The sequence below is a fragment of the Sinocyclocheilus grahami genome, unplaced genomic scaffold, assembly GCF_001515645.1.
Source record: "Sinocyclocheilus grahami isolate Dianchi unplaced genomic scaffold, SAMN03320097.WGS_v1.1 scaffold21.1, whole genome shotgun sequence".
Classification (NCBI taxonomy): domain Eukaryota; kingdom Metazoa; phylum Chordata; class Actinopteri; order Cypriniformes; family Cyprinidae; genus Sinocyclocheilus; species Sinocyclocheilus grahami.
Genome location: NW_015505200.1, coordinates 4864559 through 4883582, shown reverse-complemented (window position 1 = coordinate 4883582; position 19024 = coordinate 4864559). Strand labels below are relative to the sequence as shown.

General features: G+C 36.9%; 2 protein-coding genes and 2 long non-coding RNA genes across 6 annotated transcripts; 2 read left to right on the top strand and 2 right to left on the bottom strand.

Annotated features, from left to right (window-relative positions):
- Window positions 1-999: 999 nt before the first annotated feature.
- On the bottom strand, window positions 1000-1812 carry LOC107558813 (probable G-protein coupled receptor 160). Its single transcript, XM_016242503.1, has one exon. It carries the CDS (start codon window positions 1684-1686, stop codon window positions 1000-1002), a length of 687 nt encoding a protein of 228 aa, XP_016097989.1. The 5' UTR covers window positions 1687-1812.
- Window positions 1813-6417: 4605 nt separating this feature from the next.
- On the top strand, window positions 6418-8276 carry LOC107557516 (uncharacterized). The gene is made up of 4 exons (XR_001605403.1): window positions 6418-6477; window positions 6706-6795; window positions 7083-7154; window positions 7913-8276. It is a non-coding gene; the product is annotated as an uncharacterized lncRNA (long non-coding RNA).
- A 520-nt stretch (window positions 8277-8796) lies between these two features.
- Window positions 8797-16670, top strand: LOC107557499 (NAD kinase-like). Of its 3 annotated transcripts, none has more exons than XM_016240949.1 (12): window positions 8797-8899; window positions 9868-10128; window positions 10211-10294; window positions 11115-11244; window positions 11534-11642; window positions 11782-11867; window positions 12053-12155; window positions 12264-12418; window positions 13510-13609; window positions 14533-14690; window positions 14835-14917; window positions 15130-16670. In XM_016240949.1, the coding sequence occupies exons 2-12, from the start codon at window positions 9878-9880 to the stop codon at window positions 15287-15289; spliced, it is 1419 nt and encodes a 472-aa protein (XP_016096435.1). In that variant the 5' UTR covers window positions 8797-8899; window positions 9868-9877; the 3' UTR covers window positions 15290-16670. The 3 variants fall into 3 exon arrangements, with proteins under 3 accessions (XP_016096435.1, XP_016096426.1, XP_016096418.1); XM_016240940.1 differs by having other exon boundaries at window positions 8797-8989; XM_016240932.1 differs by lacking the exon at window positions 8797-8899 and having other exon boundaries at window positions 9417-10128.
- A 231-nt stretch (window positions 16671-16901) lies between these two features.
- On the bottom strand, window positions 16902-18932 carry LOC107557522 (uncharacterized). The gene is made up of 2 exons (XR_001605405.1): window positions 18099-18932; window positions 16902-17998 (listed from the first exon to the last, which is right to left on the bottom strand). It is a non-coding gene; the product is annotated as an uncharacterized lncRNA (long non-coding RNA).
- Window positions 18933-19024: the final 92 nt, after the last annotated feature.

Here is a 19024-nt window from a genome sequence, read left to right as displayed (position 1 = left end):
TTTGTGTGTGTCTATATATATATATATATATATATATATATATATATATATATATATATATATATAATTTTATATTTTGTCTAAAGTTTCAAACTCTTTATTAATTAAAACATTTTTAAAACTCCATTAAAAAATGTATTTGTCTGACTATTATTTCATATCTTTAAAGGGTTAAATCTTATTTTGTGTTCCGCAGAAGAAAGACATACAAGTTTGAAACGACATAGGGTTGAGTAAATTGACAAAATGTTCATTTTGGATCATCTTTCTCTAATGCTGTCATAGTAAATGCTCTTAAACTGCAATAGTATCGGGGAGTCAATAAACCGGCTAGACTGCTAGCTAGCTCAAATGTAAATATACTTCATTGTATCTTCCTTGTAGTTTTCATGGGTTCGGTTTATTTATATATAGACAGTAAAGCACTTGTAATTGTTAGCTCTATGTTTGAAGCAGAAATCACAATTTTTACATCAGTCTGGTAAAAGGTGCTGGTCCAATATTCATTTTTCTCACAGTAAAGAGACGAATCATTTGTGCAAAAAAAAGAGAAGAAGTAATTTACAAACCCAAAGGCGTTTCTTTTTTCCTTTTTTTAATGCAAACACGAAAGCAAAGAAGAAAAAACGCCTTCTCCCGAGTAAACATGGTCAGATATTGTGTAGTGTTTTAACTTGAGTGGATTGTTGGACTGTTGTCCATAATTCCACTCGTCAGCTCCATATGTATAACAAAAGTACCAGGAACAAAAACCATCTGTAATGGTGTCGCTGTTCTTGGAACTCGATGTAAAAGAGCGGCCGCACAGAGCCACAGCGACGGAGAAGCTGTTGAGGAAACACAACCAGATGAAGTTCAGCTCCATCCGGAGCAGCGGCGAGACGATCATCAGAACGAGAAACGAGGCCCACGTGCTGAGGAACGTACACATAGCCCGCCTTAAACAAACCACACAGCTTTGTTGAGCGAAATGCAGAAACACCTGCACCCTCCATTTCTCTAGCGGCGTTCAGCTCCATCCGGAGCAGCGGCGAGACGATCATCAGAACGAGAAACGAGGCCCACGTGCTGAGGAACGTACAAACAAACCACACAGCTTTGTTGAGCGAAATGCAGAAACACCTGCACCCTCCATTTCTCTAGCGGAGCGTACGAGTAAAGAATGAAGCCGGTGACTGCCAGCAGCAACGCGGCGAGAACCTGAGAACTCTGAGGGCTACTAAACAGCTCGCACTGGTGCGTCTCATCATCTCCTAATAACAGAACAACATCAGGCTCCGAGAAAACGTACAACGCTGCTAGAATCCAAAGGAGGCACACTCCAGCACAGTAAGTCAGTTTTTGTTTCCAGGATGTGTGTATTGAGCTTGATGATAGCTTCCAGAAGTTATCTAGTCCTACAAGGAGGAAGACTGGCCAGTGGAGCACGGCGTAGATAAAACAAGTAATCTGAGCCAGCAGGCATATGCAATACCTGGTCAAGTGCCAGCCTGAGATGTTGAAGTCTTCCAGATAGAAAATAGCCATGAGGACAAAACTCAAGAGACTGTCAATCAGTGCCAATGAAATGCAGAAGAATCCTGAGAAACTCCTGATCACATAGTGTCGCTGCACCACGACCACCAGCCAGTTCAGCAAACTCTTGAGCCACAGAACCAGCAGAAGCGAAGGGATTGATGTTTCCATGGTAAGGCATAATCCAAGGCAGAAATCACAACAATCAAAAGACCAGTCTTTCTTGTAGCTGGCCAGCAGTTCCTCATTGAAACAGTTCAGGTCTGCTGTCAGTAGACACACCCTACTGAGATTAAGGCCAGCCCTGCACATTTAATGAATAGCCCACTTTCACTGGGAGTTGAGCATGCATGTGCATTATTTAAATGTTTCCATGTACATGTATTTAAATGTAGGTGTGGTTTTACATTTCTTTGTAAATTCGTAAGTTCATTACTCATTCAGCAACATTCAGCAAAAAAAAGTTTTGAAATGTTACAAAATCGCTACTTCATTGGAACGGTACAAAACTCGATGACTTTTATGGCAGTCACTATGTGACCACACAAAAAAAATTATAATACAAAATCGTGGACTTGATTCGAAAAAGCATCATACTTGTGTTGTTTGCTGTCAAAAATGACTGCCAGTGGAAATGAATGGGAAAATACGCAAAAATACAGATAATTTTTTGTGTACAATCTACAAATTCACAATGCAGAAAAAAGTGCAAGCAATGAAGGGGTGACAAAATATCAAGAGTGCAAAACAGACCCCCCCCCCCCCCCCCAACCCAACTAGAAAAATGCGGGCAGCGTGAACTAGTGTGACTGTAACACAAAGCATGTTTTTGCAAATATGTGAAATAAAATCAATAATTTAGCCACAATGGAGTAAAAAAAAAAAAGGTACACCAAGGAAGGGGTGACGTGACAAAACATCAAGAGTATAAAACGGACACACACACTCACTTACACAGTCAAACACACACACACAAATGAACTGGTCTGGCTGTTACAATATGGCAAAATTGAGCCAGAAGACTCAAATAAGAGGTTGAAATCAGATTGATTAAGTAATAAAGTATTCCTGTTCATATTTGTTACATTTTTGTTGATCTCTGATGTTGTGTAAAAAAAAAAGGTACACCAAGGAAGGGGTGACGTGACAAAACATCAAGAGTATAAAACGGACACACACACTCACTTACACAGTCAAACACACACACACACACACAAATGAACTGGTCTGGCTGTTACAATATGGCAAAATTGAGCCAGAAGACTCAAATAAGAGGTTGAAATCAGATTGATTAAGTAATAAAGTATTCCTGTTCATATTTGTTACATTTTTGTTGATCTCTGATGTTGTGTAATAAAATTTATTTCTTTGTGTTCTGCTTTGATTGTAGTAAAAGTAATGCAAAAACTGACATAAAAAAATCTAAACGTTTACAAAAAGTTGTCTTTGAGAGTGTCTAAATATAAATCCAAATACCCAACTTAAAAAAAAATGTCTACAAACAACAAGAGAATTTATAAGCCTTTTATATAGAGCTCTATAGGAATCTACACTGTGTTCCAAATTATTATGCAAGTGACATTATTTGGTACAATAAAGAGTCAGATTTTTGTTTGTTTAGATTTTTTTGTTTGGTCTTAGGTAAATCGAAACCCTACTTAAAGAGGTTGGTCCACATGTTCTCCTTGCTCTCCGTGGCAGCTCTCACGGCAAGTCACAGTTCTCATTTAATATGGCGAGGAAGAAAGATCTTTCTGAAGATGAAAAATATGAAACAATGCAATGTCTTGCAAAAGACATCTAAACAAACTATATTTTGCAAGAAGCAAATAGAAATATTTTACTGTCAAAAGATTTGTGAGTGACTTGGAGCACAGAAGATCTTGGTCAGATAAAGATTTATTAAGGAAAGTTTCTGTCAAACAAATGAACTGGGTTGTAATGCCAGCTGTAAAAAAGCCACTGCTGAGCAGCAGACAGGTGTTTGAAGCTACTGGAGTCTCAAGATCCTCTCCATGCAGACTGGCAGTTGTGTGTAAAGCTGCGTTTCAGTCACTGCTAACCAAACCTCACAAAGAGAAACCTGCACAGTGGCAGTAATAGAAAAATATTAGATTTTTTTGGTATTATTTTCAACTGGAAATAATGATCATAATTATTGCATAAATATTAAATAGTACCATGAAATTCTCTCAAAATACAAAATAAAAAATATTGCTGAACAAAAATATATTACATTGATTTCACTGAAAAAAAAAAGAAGTTACATTTCAGGTGTCCAGTCACTTTTGACCCAATCTTTCATTTTTATTTTATTTTTTTTACATTTATGACTGATAATGTAAGCAAAGAGTAATAAACATGAACCATTTCAATATTTATTATGTGAAAATTATTTATATCCATTAAAAAATATATACAAAAACTATTTGTTGCACCATTGTCTAAAATAGTTTTTTTTCTTTCTAATGCTTCTCTAAAGTAGTCAGTCATTTTATGCCAAAATTCTTAAGGAAAAAGAAAACAATTCCCGCACACTGTCAATTAGTGCAAAAGTATCAAAAAGGTTTAATAACAACATTTTGGTCGCATGACCTTCATCAGGTCTGTGTGCGGTGTGCGGAGATTGATTGTTAAATGCCAAAATTCTTAAAATGTTCAAGATTTTCAAGAAAAGCCCAACAGAAATTCTCTTGTAATGCATGTGTCCACTGTTGGACATTTGTAAGCAGACAAAAAAAACTAAACAAAAAAAAACCTAGAATGTGAAACGTGTTAAATGGAGACATAATATGCCCCTCTTTACAATATGTAATATAAGTCTCTGGTGTCCCCAGAATATGTCTGTGAAGTTTCAGCTCAAAATACCCCACAGATCATTTATTATATCATTTTGAAAATGCCTATTTTGAGTGGAAGCAGAAACACGCTGTTTTTCGTGCCTGTCTCTTTAAATGCAAATGAGCTGCTGCTCCTCGCCCCCTTTTCCAGAATAGCTTGTACCTGCTAAAAAACATCTGTTTTGTTTCTGATTATCATGTTTATCGCGCTGAAATCATGCATTTTAAATCATATGAGTTTAAACATCAGATATAAGGTTTTCTGAGCGCACACATCCGAAGCACACGGACAGAAAGCTGCTGTCACAACATGCGAGTACTAAACTAAGTTCTCATTCACACACGAGTTTATGTTAAAAACACACGAGTTACAAAAAGAGAAAGAGCAAGCGCAAATCCTGGAAGTGGCGCTGCAAAAACAGTCGGTTATGTCTGTGAAGGTAAACAGCGGGGAAATTGTATGTTTATTTTAGATCTGTGTGGCAGCAGCAATATGCAGTAAATAAATCCACTGCTCTCTTGTCTCCTCTGAGGCTGGGACTCTAAACAGTGTTCTGTGCTCGTCTGTGCAGCCAAAGACAGAACAGGTAGCATGTTTTGCTCAAACTTTCACCATGGCATTAGAGCTGGTACACAGTTGTCGCTTGCGAAATCAAAATGACTGAGCCATGGGTGGAAACGTACAGATTAAGGGGCGGTAATATTATAATGAGATCCCTTTGCGACGTCACTAGGGGAGCGAAATCATATGAGCTCGTTTTTTCAGAGGCTTGCAGAAAAAGGCTTACCAAAACTAAGTGACTGGGTTAATCTTTCTCACGTTTCCTTGGTTAGTAGATGCAACGGAGACCTGATTATAGCACTTAAAACCTGGAAAAGTCCGATTTTCATGATATATCACCTTTAAGAGAGTTTACAAGTCCACATTGCCTCTTCATAACGTTCAGCTAAGGTTAAAAGAGTTTGTGCAAAAAGGAACTTGACTTTAAAAGGGTGTGTTTACAGCTAAAGCTATGGATCAGTAATTGGCTCTAAAGAAATTTAATCTGGGTGTTGCTAAAACAGAGTGTTTTCAATGTTCAGAAGAGACAGGGACATGTCTGCATAAGCAGGCACATTAAGTTGGTTCCACTCCTCTCTGAGAAAGATGTGGACAAATATTTTCTAATGGTAAAAAACCTGACCGTGTCACGTCTGATTGCTCCGAACTTAAAAAGCAGCAGAATACAAAGACACTGGACATAATTACAGGGTGCACTAGTCTGGGTATGCTCCCTTATTAATGGCTCTGTTCCCATCATTAATCTAGGGTGTTGTATATGGTTGTCCATTGAATCCTAGACAGGTAATAGAGTGTTAAAAGGTCACTATTTGACCTGCCGGAGGTCGTTTAAAGTTAACAGGTAATAAAACTTTAAACTTTCAGAACTCAAAACTGGTTTTAAAAATAAATGTTTTTGCAGCTTAGTTCAATTTCTTGGAATTTAAACTGCAAAAACATTTAAACACATGATGGTGAATGTGATTTTACCAAGTAAAACGTTTCTTTTTATCAAGTAGAACATCCAATCAATGTTTTTGGACATGAATATTGTTCCAAGATCAACAAAAGATGTTGATCCAGGATCATACTGGTTAGCACAGCCCAGTTAGCCCTTGCTGTAACTAGACTATATCTACACTGTAACTGATTTTTGTAATTTGAACAGTATTATACTGTAATATGTACAGTAAGATACTGTAAAATGTGTATACAGTATTTTACTGTAAACCGCAAAGGATTATGGAAAAATATACGGTCACTACTGTATTTCCTCACTACTGTAAATCAATTTACAGTAGTGAACTTGCCCGCAAAAAACTGACCAATGGCAAGGGAGTTCTTTTTTGACTGTTTGGTGGAAGTGGCTGTAAAAGGACAAAAGAGAAATGCTCCTTAACTCGACGAAAGGTTTGTATATTATTTCTGTTTTATGCAAAACTGCGATATTTTAAGATGTTTTCACTTGTTAACAGCAAACTAACATTGTTCATCGTGTCATTTTTTGTGTCGGGAGTTGGAGCCTTTTTTTCTGACAGACGGCCGGAATGCCGCCAAAAGGCTGATAACATCGACTGCTGAGTAAGTTAATGTCACCTATATTGCTCGAAATAAATCTTAGTTAAACCGAGGAACACGTTTGTACGTTCTGCTGCCCTTTAATGCAAGTTAGCTCCTCTGGTGAGTCATTATTTAACCTTAACAGCGAATTAAGGTGAAATACTGAGGTAAAGTGTGTTAGGCAAACCACTGTTTCAGTGGAGATTTTAAACAGTATTTTCTAGTACTTCTTTCGTTTGTTATTTTCAGATGTCTAGTCTGTATGTAGTCTGCAACGTCGGAGGTGTATTTTGGATCCTCCTCTTGTGAATGCCATAGTATCGATGATAACATCAACTGGTAAGTTAATAATGTAATTTAGCCAAAGTTAACTAACTTAGTTGAACAAAGAGAAGCATAGTAAGTTATCTTCTCTACTCTGCCTCTTTATCGCAAGTAAGGTAATTCTCTTCAAATGCTATTTAAGTCAGAAAGTGTGTACCAATGTCGTATGTAACTTTAGAGGCGGCCCCTAAATTCAGTGACAGACGTAACGTTAACATAAAACAGCGAGCTAACAACCTACTGAGGAAAACTGAGTGAAGAAACACCACTGTTAAGAACATCTTTTGTATTTTATTTTCAAGTGTGTGGTCATGTCGTCTGCATCGGAGGTGTACTGGAGTCTTGTGATTGCCTCGTAGCGGTGCTAACAGCAGGTGAGCTTCCATCAGCTTAACTAACTTTAATGTCACTAAATTAGCCAAATTAGCCTCTAGCTGCTGTTCTCCACTAACTCACTGAACAGGTTGACTTTAAGAGGAACATGCTAGCACAAGTTGAATAAACATGAGCACTGCACCTTTCAAAATCGAAACCCGGGTGCGGGTGTTTTTATATTACTGTATTTCTGAAGGAAACTCGTTTTCGTTTCTTCTTGCTTGTAATGTCTGATACTGCAGCTGTGACTGAGTGGAGCTCTGCTTTGTGTACAGCGTTACCAGGGAAACCTCGATCTCTACCACCCCAACAGCGCCTCCTGCAGGCAGAGAATGAGTCTGCATATATATATATATATATATATATATCTGCTGCCACAAATAAAATGAAAGTCTGTGGGAAACACTGTAATGTTATTTATGCAATTTGTAAGTGCAAATTATAATTAATTATACTTGTCTCTTTAAAAATAAAAAATTAATTACTGGAAATTCATTCACTGTAGAATCAAACCCATTATTTCAACACTTTGCTCTACTGATTGAGAATGCATTGTAAAAAATGGAGCTTTAATAATTTGAATATGATGGATTATCAACTAATTATGTGACTTCCTTGTAGGTGTGTTCAGATGTAGTATATACCGTTTTTTTATTAACGTCAAAGTGCATACAGCACCAACAAGTTTGACAGTCAAGGCAAATTCTGTAAACACTGCTTTGATAAATAATGTTTTTTTTTCTTCTTGTGCTTGCAGGTTCATTCAGACGGTCAACATTTGTGGCACCAAATGCATTGAAAGTCACAGATCAGCTGAAATTTTGGAAAGAGGGTGCAGCCTGAATCCCATCCTGTGTTGTGTATTCTGACTTTTTTTTTTTTTCAAACAAAAAACAAACCACATTTTTCCTTTTTATAAACAGCTTCTTTCTGAAGAACAACGTTTGTGATTTTAAATGTATAGGTAGACATGAGTAAAAAAAAAGTAAAATGAATGTAGCAGCTGTTTATGCATTGGCTTTATGCATTGTTTGCAAACGCAGCATGTTGCTGGAAGACAGATGTGTTAACGGAGCAGCACATAAAAGTGAAATGACTGAAGTGCAACTGCTATTGATATTGAACCCTGATGAAAGAATAAATCATAACAGGTGGCAAACCACACCTGTTTATTCCTTGCTTATTCATACTGGAAATGTATGGTCTATTCTTATGTAATCGTCCCAGTTACACACCTGTGTAAATTAAATTCATCCTGTGACAGAAAACTTAAATAAGAAAAATTAATATCTATTTTATATTTTTGTAATGTCAAGAAACCTTGTACTGTAGTGTGAAACGTGACCATATGTGTACCTAAAATATTAAGCTATCAATTAATTTTAATAACTAGCTACTCGTGATTGATTCCTTTGATATTATTATTATTATTCCAGTTCAGGATTTTCAGCATGTGGAAGAGACTCTTATTATGACTTCGAAGAGACAATGTTAATCATTATATATATATAGATAAGGAGATAACTGAATAAATGTATTAAAACCACACAAAAGGCAAACAATAAGAAAGGAAAATATATACAACAAAAACACAGATAACATTTTCGTTATTTGCTTCTCAGAGATTCTGCGCAGCAGCGCTAGTGTCACGAGCACCCTCGTGACGTCATTGTGGACATCCCATAATATTACTGAGCAGCGAGCATAAGCCGTAAACTGGTACAGAAATAGTGTTGCTGTCAAGGTAACGCCGTCAAGTCTATTAAATTTACCTCTTCAGTTGTGAAAGACTGTAAAGTCCAAAAGGAAAGTTCCGCGTTTTGCTCGTGGTTTGGTAAGCGCTGGTGAAATGTGTTTAACGTTAGCTAACCTTGCGGCTAACTTAACGGAAGTTTTGGTCGAGTAAAATGTTCCTACTGTTCTGTCTTCAGTGCAGTGTTTCATGTCGCTTAATGTGTTCGAGATTAACGTTACTGCTCCTTGACACTCCAAAATCCTTGTTAGTAGCGTGATAGTTTGCATTTGTAGTAGTATAATTAAGTAAGCTGCCTTTGCTTATTGTGCAGCAGGCCAATGCGTTTTACTGGTTGTTCCAGTTTTAGTAGTTTATTACTAAATACAATAAATAAATATATGCGTTTGACAACTAACATGTCCATGGAATTGTTTTTTTTAATTAACATCAAGGTTTTAGTTTACAGTTTAAGTAAGTGACTATGTTTAGGGTACTCATTTTCACCCTTTTTATTAATTTTCAATCACCTGGTTTAATGTAGTCTCTAAATTTGAGATTCTAAATGTTACATGTATTATAATAATACAATTCTGTTAAAAATTGTTGTTAAATAACCGTTAAATGGAGATTTGTATGTCTCAATGCAGGATGTTAACTTCCCTAAAGTATTTCATGTCCGCTACTAAATATTTTAAATGGAGTTTGTCATGCCTCAGTGCAAACCATGTTAACTTCCCTGAAGTATTTCATGTCGGCTACTATATAAGTAAATGTATTAACACGTGACACCAGCTGAATATGTTTGATTTTTCTTTTCACATAAGCTGTTGTTTTGTAATGCATGTCAAATGTCTATTTTGATCAACAAGATCCTATATAAAGCAGGGCTACCTGGAAATATGTGCACCCATGATGAGGGGGCCCGCTTGGGTCTTCTCAACTCATTTTAGAGTTTATTTGCTTTTTTCCCCAATAAGAATTGAAGGCATGGAAGACAAGCCGCCCTCCAGAAAGGTGGAGGAGAGTGGTTCATCTAAGCGGTCACAGAGGCAGCAGGAGCGGCAGGGGAAACTTCCAAGGAGACACAAAGAGGTGAAGAGGTCTCTTCGGAGGCCGGACTGTCCAGAACACCTGTCGGGGGGAAGCGTACATTGGTTGCCTGAGCAGCCCGAATCAGAAGCCTCTGTATCAGTGGAGGACACTGCAGAGAGTTGCCCAAAAAGATGGGATAGATGCAGGTACAAAACACACCATTTGATTTAAACCGGTTGAACTCTAAAGATTGAAAAGTGTAGTGATGTAAGATCCTCTTTGTTGCAGACGAGGGCACTTTCTACATGGACCATATCCTGCTACTCATTTTGGACCCAAAGCTTGTGTTCTTCCCAACCCAACCTCAGTCATGTAAGTAAGTAAGTAAGCAAAGTCAGGCTTACTTTAGGTAAGGGGCCAGGTCACATTCCTCTCTTGTTACTGTTTAAACTTTAAATCAAGCAAAGGTTTGGACAAATGTAGTGATAAGGCCGTGTGCTGAGTTCTGATTGGTTGAGGGTGGTTTGTTGGATGAAGCTGGAGAGCAGCGCAGTCAGGTACTGGTGTGGCTGTCACAAGAATGGTCCTGCTGGAACTTTCTAACGCACCCCATCCAAAAGCCGCCCCCCCAGCTCTATGCCTGTTTTATGCCCCCAGGACAAACCACATGCAGAGGGTAATGTGTGGTTCTCTAGTCCGATATCTGATGTTGTGCTGAACATGTTGTTTAAATGTTATGAGATATGTTAGTAATGCTTTTCTGTATTTCAGATCAAGAATGATGATTAGAGTGAATCTCTAAAAATGACTTATTCTGAATATCATGCAACAATACATTTTAGAAACTTAGTAGAGATATATTGGATTATGTTGGACTTTGTTATTCCTTGGTAGAATAAATAAGATGTGTATATTAAAGATTTATTTAAATATTTACATTTTTGAAGTAATGAATGTGTCAAACGACATCCATTCAATTTTTTTCATTTATTAATACAGAAAACAATCTGATCCTAGAACTATTGAGAAACCAAAAGCAGAAGTCTACATAACTGTGCTTTTCACCATTTGACCATGACTGTAAGTTGCGTAACGAGTGTAGAAACAGGACAAAGTACATGCCATTTTGCTTTGTTCGGAGTGCAGTGGCAACACATACAATGTTTGCCTACTCTGTCGACTTTCCCCGCAGGCACATTCAAGATCCAGCCAGCCAGCGGCTTACCTGGAGCAAACCACCGCTCAACGTCCTGATCATCAGAAAGATCCGAGACGAGACCCTTCTGGAGCCGTTCAAAGAGCTTTGCAGGTTCCTTGTGGAGGTAGGTTACACAAAAGCAACATTAGTAGTTGATTAATAGGCTAGGAAGTTACATTTGCTAATGTTACCCATTAATTTTTTTCGCTGGATCATTCGATTTTTTTATTTTTTAGATTTGGTTACACAAATTTTATCTAAATTATTCCCAACATTAGGAGAAACATCTGATGGTTTATGTGGAGAAGAAAGTTGCGCTAATGTTACCCATTAATTTTTTTCGCTGGATCATTCGATTTTTTTTTTTTTAGATTTGGTTACACAAATTTTATCTAAATTATTCCCAACATTAGGAGAAACATCTGATGGTTTATGTGGAGAAGAAAGTTGTGGACGATGGCTCTCTCATGACGGATGACTCATTTTCAGCCATTCGCAATCAGTTGTGCACATTCAGGGAAGGTACTGAAACCTCATTGTGTTGGATTGGATAGGAGTGAATTATCGGCAGGTTAACCTGTTTTACATAACCATGACACAACATTAACCAATAAAAGATTGGGTGCATTAGGAAAATTAGTGATTCATTGTGTTCACACAGGGTATGACGACATCTCAGATCGCATCGATCTGATTATTTGTTTGGGTGGAGATGGGACTCTTCTGTATGCATCATCTCTTTTCCAGGTATTCTCTCATCTCATCATCTCATTTGTTTGTGCGCAAGAGTCTCCTACTAGGTCAGTCTCAGCTGCTTTCCATTGGATGGTCTCTGTGTGCATCATATAAGTTGAGAGAATTTGGATATGCAAAAGTGAGTTGTTTAGAGATTTATTTAGGAATGAAATGTGGTTTTGTCTCATTTGTTTAAGGGCAGCGTTCCTCCGGTCATGGCGTTCCATCTGGGCTCCTTAGGATTTCTCACACCATTCAAGTTTGAGTCTTTTAAAACAGAGGTGGATAAAGTGTTTGAAGGTAGAGTGATTTAAGAGTTTCTTATATCTACCATCTCAGTTTTAGTTTGAAATGTACTGTGTTTTAGATTTTTATGTTGTTTTAAGTGTTCGTGTCTGACTTCTATAGGTAATGCTGCCATCATCCTGCGCAGTCGTCTGAGGGTTAAGGTGGTGAAAGGCATGTTCCAGAGGAACGAGCAGCTCTTCAGCACTCAGGGGAATGGAATAGCGCCTCATAACCACATAAATAATGAGGCAGGCAAAATCACGCTACAGTTACAGGTAGCGCAGCACTAACAAAGTATTTGCTGAACACAAAACCAGCAACGCTTGAGACAAAGTCTGTCTTTATTATGCCATTATGTTTTGGCACATAGGCTTAACAAACGCTACACAAACACTGTCAAAATTCAAACTTAAAATCCACCAATAAGGATGTTGAATAAAATCTGATGATATGTGTGAACCAATCACATGTCATACTAAGGGAGAGGCCATAAAGCAAACTTATGGCCACTTTTCAAAAGTGACAGTAAATTTATACATTCATAATATTACAAAAGATTTCTATTTCAAACAAATGCTGTTCTTTTGAACATTCTATTCATCCAAGAATCCTGAAAAAAAAAAATTATTAGAAAATTAAATCCATCTTTTTTGTTTGTTGAAAATGCAGCTTTTCCATCACAGGGATTATGTTTCAAAATATATTGCACTTTTAAATTGTAATAAAATTTACTGATCAAATAAACCCAGAAACACAGTCTTGGTTGAACATAGATTTCTTTAAAAAAAACAATCTGTAAAAATCTTACCAAACCCAAACCTTTGAACGGTAGAGTGCATGTACATACATATCTACAGACATATAAATATACACATGCATGTACATATTGTTTACAAAGAGTATAACATTTATTAGCTTAAAAAAATTACAACAATTATTATAGTTTACAGTAGTAACTATAAATTATTTTAAGTGTTGAGGAGACAAGAAGACTCATATAATAGATGCAATTGTCTGCAAAGCAGATATTAAAATGTTGCACAAGCAAAATGCCTGAATGTCTTCTAAGGGAACTCTCAGAATACTATCTTACAGACAAAAATCCATCCATCAAGACTGTTCAAAGATGTTTTCCATAGTAACAGACATAATTGGAGTTATTTGAAAATAACAGCTGTGATACCTCTGCATGTCCAGTTGCCATAGCAATAACATAGTCATTAATAGTCTGCTTTTTACGTCCAAGATGACTATTTTAGACCAGGGTGGCATGTGATTTGTACAGAAACACATCTGTTTGTTAGATGCTTTTATGTGTAATTGATTCATTTGCCCTCTGTGATGTGGATATTATGTGTGTATAAAGGTGCTAAATGAGGTGGTGGTGGACAGAGGGCCTTCATCCTACCTGTCTAACGTTGATCTTTACCTGGATGGACGCCTCATCACATCTGTACTGGGAGACGGTGAGCACACTCATACACTTCAGCTGCAAACAGTATTGATGGATCATTTTTTATCTTGTCACCATTGTGCTCACAAACAATCCACTTAATATGGGATAATTAGGGGTCTGGTTAATGTTTTTTCCCCCAAAAATAATTTATACTTTTAATCATCAGTAAGGAACGCTTTAAATTGATGAAAAGTGACAATGAAAACATTTATAATGTTTAAAAAAAATTCTATTTGACATATATGCCAATTCACACCGCACAGACAAACAACAACAAACACGTTTGTTGGGTTTTGTCTGATCAGTGTGTTACCCCTTTCACCCGAGTGAACATGTTCAGTCAGCATTTGTTGGTGTCTGTTGGGTCAGTGTGAACATGACATTTTCATAACTTGTTTGTTGGTGTTTGTCTGTGCAGTGTGAATTGGCTTATAAATGCTGTTCTTTTTAACTTTCTATTCATCACAGAATCCTGACAAAAAGTATGATGGTTTCCACAGAAATATTAAGTAGCACAATTGTTTTCAACATTGATGATAGTATTAAGAAATGTTTCTTGAGCATCAAATCAGCATATTAGAATGATTATTGAAAGGATCACTTGACACTGAAGTGTAATGGCTGGTAAAAATTCAGTTTGCTGTTATAGGAATAAATGACAAGATTTCACAGTATTACTGTTTTTACTGTATTTACAGTATATCAAATTAATTCAGCCTTTGTTGAGCATAAGAGACATCAAAAGCATTAAAACATCTTACCGACAACAGACTTTTTAATGGCATTGTAGCTTTGTTTGGTTTTTAGACATGCTTCGTTATCTTTCTTTTAGTTCAAGCAGATGCCTCAGTACGTTATGGTCTGTTCATTTGCTTTGACGAGAGTTCAGCTGCCATGAAAATAAATGCAAATATATGGTGTGTTTCTCTGCAGGTGTAATAGTTTCCACCCCCACAGGCAGCACGGCCTATGCTGCCGCAGCGGGAGCCTCCATGATCCATCCCAACGTCCCTGCCATCATGGTCACCCCCATCTGCCCTCACTCCCTCTCTTTTAGACCCATCGTGGTGCCCGCAGGTGTGGAGCTCATGGTGAGAATAGGATTGAGGTTTCTCCATTTCACTGATGAAACTTAATCTGCCAAATATGGTTTTATTTATTTATTTCTCTCAAATGAGAGCTTCAGAAAAACATTTGTTTGCGTCATCTTACCGCTAACCGTGTTTACCCTGTAGATAACTCTGTCACCTGATGCTCGCAACACAGCCTGGGTTTCGTTTGATGGCAGAAAGAGGCAGGAAATCCAGCATGGGGACAGGTGACACTTTTTTAAAAATTTTTACACAATCCCATAAGCAAACAGCTTTGACCTCTCCCATAATACAACAACAGCTGCATTACAGTTATGGAAATGAGCATCAACGTTTCAGTTCAAATTCAGTTTGCGCTTTTATCTCAAGCAACACTCTCAACTGCACATGTCGTATCTGTTAATCATGAAATGAGTTTGTTTGTTTGTTTCCATTATAGCATTAAGATCACAACCTCTTGCTTTCCGGTCCCTTCTATCTGTTGTCATGATCTGGTGTACGACTGGTTTGACAGTCTGGCTCAGTGTCTCCACTGGAACATCCGCAAGAAGCAAACACGTCTAACAGATGCCAGCGACTCTTCAGAAACGGAGAACTGAAACATTACCACAACACTCACACAAGCGCTCTCACTGTCTTTACATTCCAAAACCTTTCAGATTTCCATCCTGACTCACTGAAAAGGTTAGTTCAAAATTGTTATTTTTACATTACATTGCACATTTCTGTTCAAAGGTTTACAGGTTTCGTTATAGACTGCAGTAAGTGCGTATGTGCTACTTGAGAATTAACACATTTAGTGTTGGAGGTTAGCGGCAACAAAAAGTTTGGTTGACCTAAAATGTCATTGTGACTGCTAAACATCATGATGCAGACAGTATTTCTTAGAGGAGTGTTTTTGCAGCTGACCACTTCACAATATGCTAAATAACTGATTTGATTTATTATAGATTTATTTATTTTTTTTAAAGCACCATTTATTAAGATTTATTAATAGAACCATTAACATTTCAATTTGTACTGTATATTATGTAGATTAATACACTTCTAAATAGTTTAGGATTACAAATCCTCCACCACGTTTAAACTTGAAATGTACATTATAGCAGGAAATATAATTCATTCACTGAGCATAAAACTTTAATTTTGATGCTTTTTTTAATCAATTATTATATATTTTTTTACAATGTAGCTTTTGGCTGAATTTACCACAAACTTTCCTCCTCTACAAACAGACAAAGCTTGACTTTCTATGTGGTTTGTCATGAAGGTAGTTTCTCATTTGTAATAAACTGTATTGGAAGCCAGTTTATTGGCAGTCAGTTTTGTGTGCTCTGCTAGACACCATTGTACATTCAACTACTTAGATTGAATGAGGTTTATTAAACTTTTTTTCTGTAGCTCGCTCAAGCTGTTGTTTAATTTTCATTCAAACTGATTAACCTGTGCAGAGCCTTTCTGAACATGAATCAAATAACTAATGCTTTTGTCTAGTTGGTCGCCTGTCAAAGCCAACTAGTTCTTGTGAAAGAACATTGTAGCCTCCCTGTGGCAGCATAGGATTTTGCATTTTCAAAACCACATTTCTAAAGCCATTGTCCTTTTAGTTTAATATTTAATAGACTCTAAGCTGTGATCTATTCATTTACAGATGCACTGTATGATTTGCTTTTCTCATGAAGTTATTACTGGCACTGCGAGGTCATATGTCCTTGCATAAGAACTAGTATAGCTGAATGTATGTAAGCTGTTTACAGTTTGATGTAAATAAGATCCTATGACGTGTTTGTCTCATTTGTAATATTTCAATAAAAATCTTTTTATCTTGGATGTTCTTTTGTTTTTGTCATTTGAAATGTAGTTTAAGGCTTTATATCCTGTTATATTTAAGGTGACATTCTGTAATGTTTGTAGTACAATGGAATATAAATTGTATTATATTAAAAAACCGAATTAAATATATTTGCTTGTGTGAAATATTTTATAAAAAAAACTGAAAGCACCAATTTTGTGATGTTTTTCAACAAAACAATGCGAAATGCTTGTTCTATATTTTTATTGCAATAAAAGGATACAGATATAATTTGACAGACACTTATTCTCCAGCTATTGCAAAAAGACAGTCCTCAACATTGATCCAAATACGGACAGTTAGCTGTAGATGCTGACCATATAAAAAAAAAAGATAATGGGATCTCAGTTTGTTTTTAGAAATGATGTCACTACATTTTATGACAGACAGCCAAAGGCAAATCAAATTTCCTGCCAATTAAAAAAAACAAAAACTGGCATATCAGCATCTTTATCTCTCATAAAGACAATGGGACAGAAAACAAAGGTGAGCGAAGTTCAATAGAAAGAAAATACAAATGTCTTTAGTTACACGTGGTGTCATGCCCAGTCTATCCAGGTCTTCAAAGTCAATGACAAAGAATATTGAAGACATACACAGCATTTCTACAAGAACACTAAGTGTGACCAGCAAGATCATCTACTTACAGACATGGTTAAAGATTCATAGCATTTTAAGAAGTGAGACGTTCACTTGGGCACGAGGGGTTTCCCTGCTCCTTGAGATAACCATGAATTGTGAGGGATGCGTTAACAAGGTTTATCAGTTTTTTAATAGAGAAAAACACCTTTGCGACCTCTTGTGTGCGTTTGATACCCACTAGAAATCAAAGCACTGCAGATGAACAGAATTCAGATGTTTTCTGCATTCTAACTCCAATAAATTGTCCAGAAACAATCTTTCCAACATCATCAGCACTGAAAACATTTATTGGTGGCTTTAGTAATTGTACAAAATGCAGTCAAATGAAAAACCTGCATGTCTGACATTATAAAATTGAGTACAGTTTATGCTGAACCTTAACTGCTGGCATGAACATCTCTGGTAGATTTATAGAATCCATATATAAATGATACATTTGTATTTCATCTCTTAAATAGTATCCTCAGTATGAGTCAAAGAAACTGCTAATGTAAAATAATCCTCTAGCCAAAAGTATGCAACCCCACGGAAGGATAGTATTGGACCTCGGCCCTATTAAAACACAAACTAACTACTAACAGGCTATTTTGGACCACAGCCCCTCGGGGAAGTACGATTTTGTCAACCTCAGAGTTTGAACAACAGATAGGATAACCAGAACCAGAAGCTATGATGCATGGATGTGAGCATGACATGTTTAAAATCTATTTAACTGGAAGTTGGTCATAAACTGAATGCATATGAAAAAAGCATCAATATCCCACATCATTTGGCACAAATGTGGATGTAGTTTCCACTTCTGAATGCAGTCGACCTCATGAGACTCAAATGGGAGTTTGGTTTTAAATAACTGCCTACCTCAATCAAAGATGCCGTTCTGATGGATGTAGTTTCCACTTCTGAATGCAGTCGACCTCATGAGACTCAAATGGAGTTTGGTTTTAAATAACTGCCTACCTCAATCAAAGATGCCGTTCTGATTTATTAACTTCTCTGTTTGTGTTAACAAGGTCTATTTCTCATCAGGGTCACAAAACGTGAGGCAGATCGTGTCACAAGTGCACAAAAACACAGCTCTCGTCTCTAAGCAAGCAAGATATCCCAGAGTTCAACACAGAAATGTCACAGGTCAAGTGCCATTGGGATTTATGATAGATAGTAACACTTATTAGGTATCTAAGACAAAATATCTTGGTCCGTCCAAATTATCCAATGTATCTAATGGTACAAAAGAAACTAAATGAAAAAAGCTTTCAGATTTGAATTTTTTCTCACTAGATTGGAAAGCGAACCTGTGGGTTAAAAACCATTGAGAAAGTTCACCAGTCCAGTCCTTCTTAACATTACCAACATGTTTATACAACACAATCCTTTACATTAGATAGTTAACATAAACGAAAAAGAAAAATGAAGTAAACCAGAGAAACATGGGGTCAGGGAGACTTGTTGCATCCATAGTGGGGGGAGCATTATTAGGGAAACCAAACAGCCTTTGCAAATATTTTAATTGTCATCGTAGCCGTTTCCTGCTCTCGTTTAACCTTTAAGCCTGTCTGTTTTCAGAGGAAGATCTCAGCCTGAACAGAAATGGGAAACATCTTCTGAACATGACAGAAGTACGTCAGCAGGTCCACATGGAGCATGGGAGTATGTGTGCGGCGTGAGGAAAACGTTTATGTCTGAACAGTCAAGGGCTTTGTCTCACTTGGCTCTTCCTCATCATCATCATCATCATCATCATCATCATCATCATCATCATCATCATCATCATCATCATCATCATCATCATCATCATCATCATCATCATCATCATCATCATCATCATCATCATCATCATCAT

Excerpts from the sequence above, each read along its gene's own strand:
- LOC107557499 (XM_016240932.1), top strand. The coding sequence starts at position 9,800 with ATGATGAGGGGGCCCGCTTGGGTCTTCTCAACTCATTTTAGAGTTTAT. Across the intron at positions 10,295-11,114 it reads CCCAACCCAACCTCAGTCAT|GCACATTCAAGATCCAGCCA; the intron begins GTAAGTAAGTAA and ends CTTTCCCCGCAG. Across the intron at positions 12,156-12,263 it reads GGTGGATAAAGTGTTTGAAG|GTAATGCTGCCATCATCCTG; the intron begins GTAGAGTGATTT and ends TGACTTCTATAG.
- LOC107558813 (XM_016242503.1), bottom strand. The coding sequence starts at position 1,686 with ATGGAAACATCAATCCCTTCGCTTCTGCTGGTTCTGTGGCTCAAGAGT.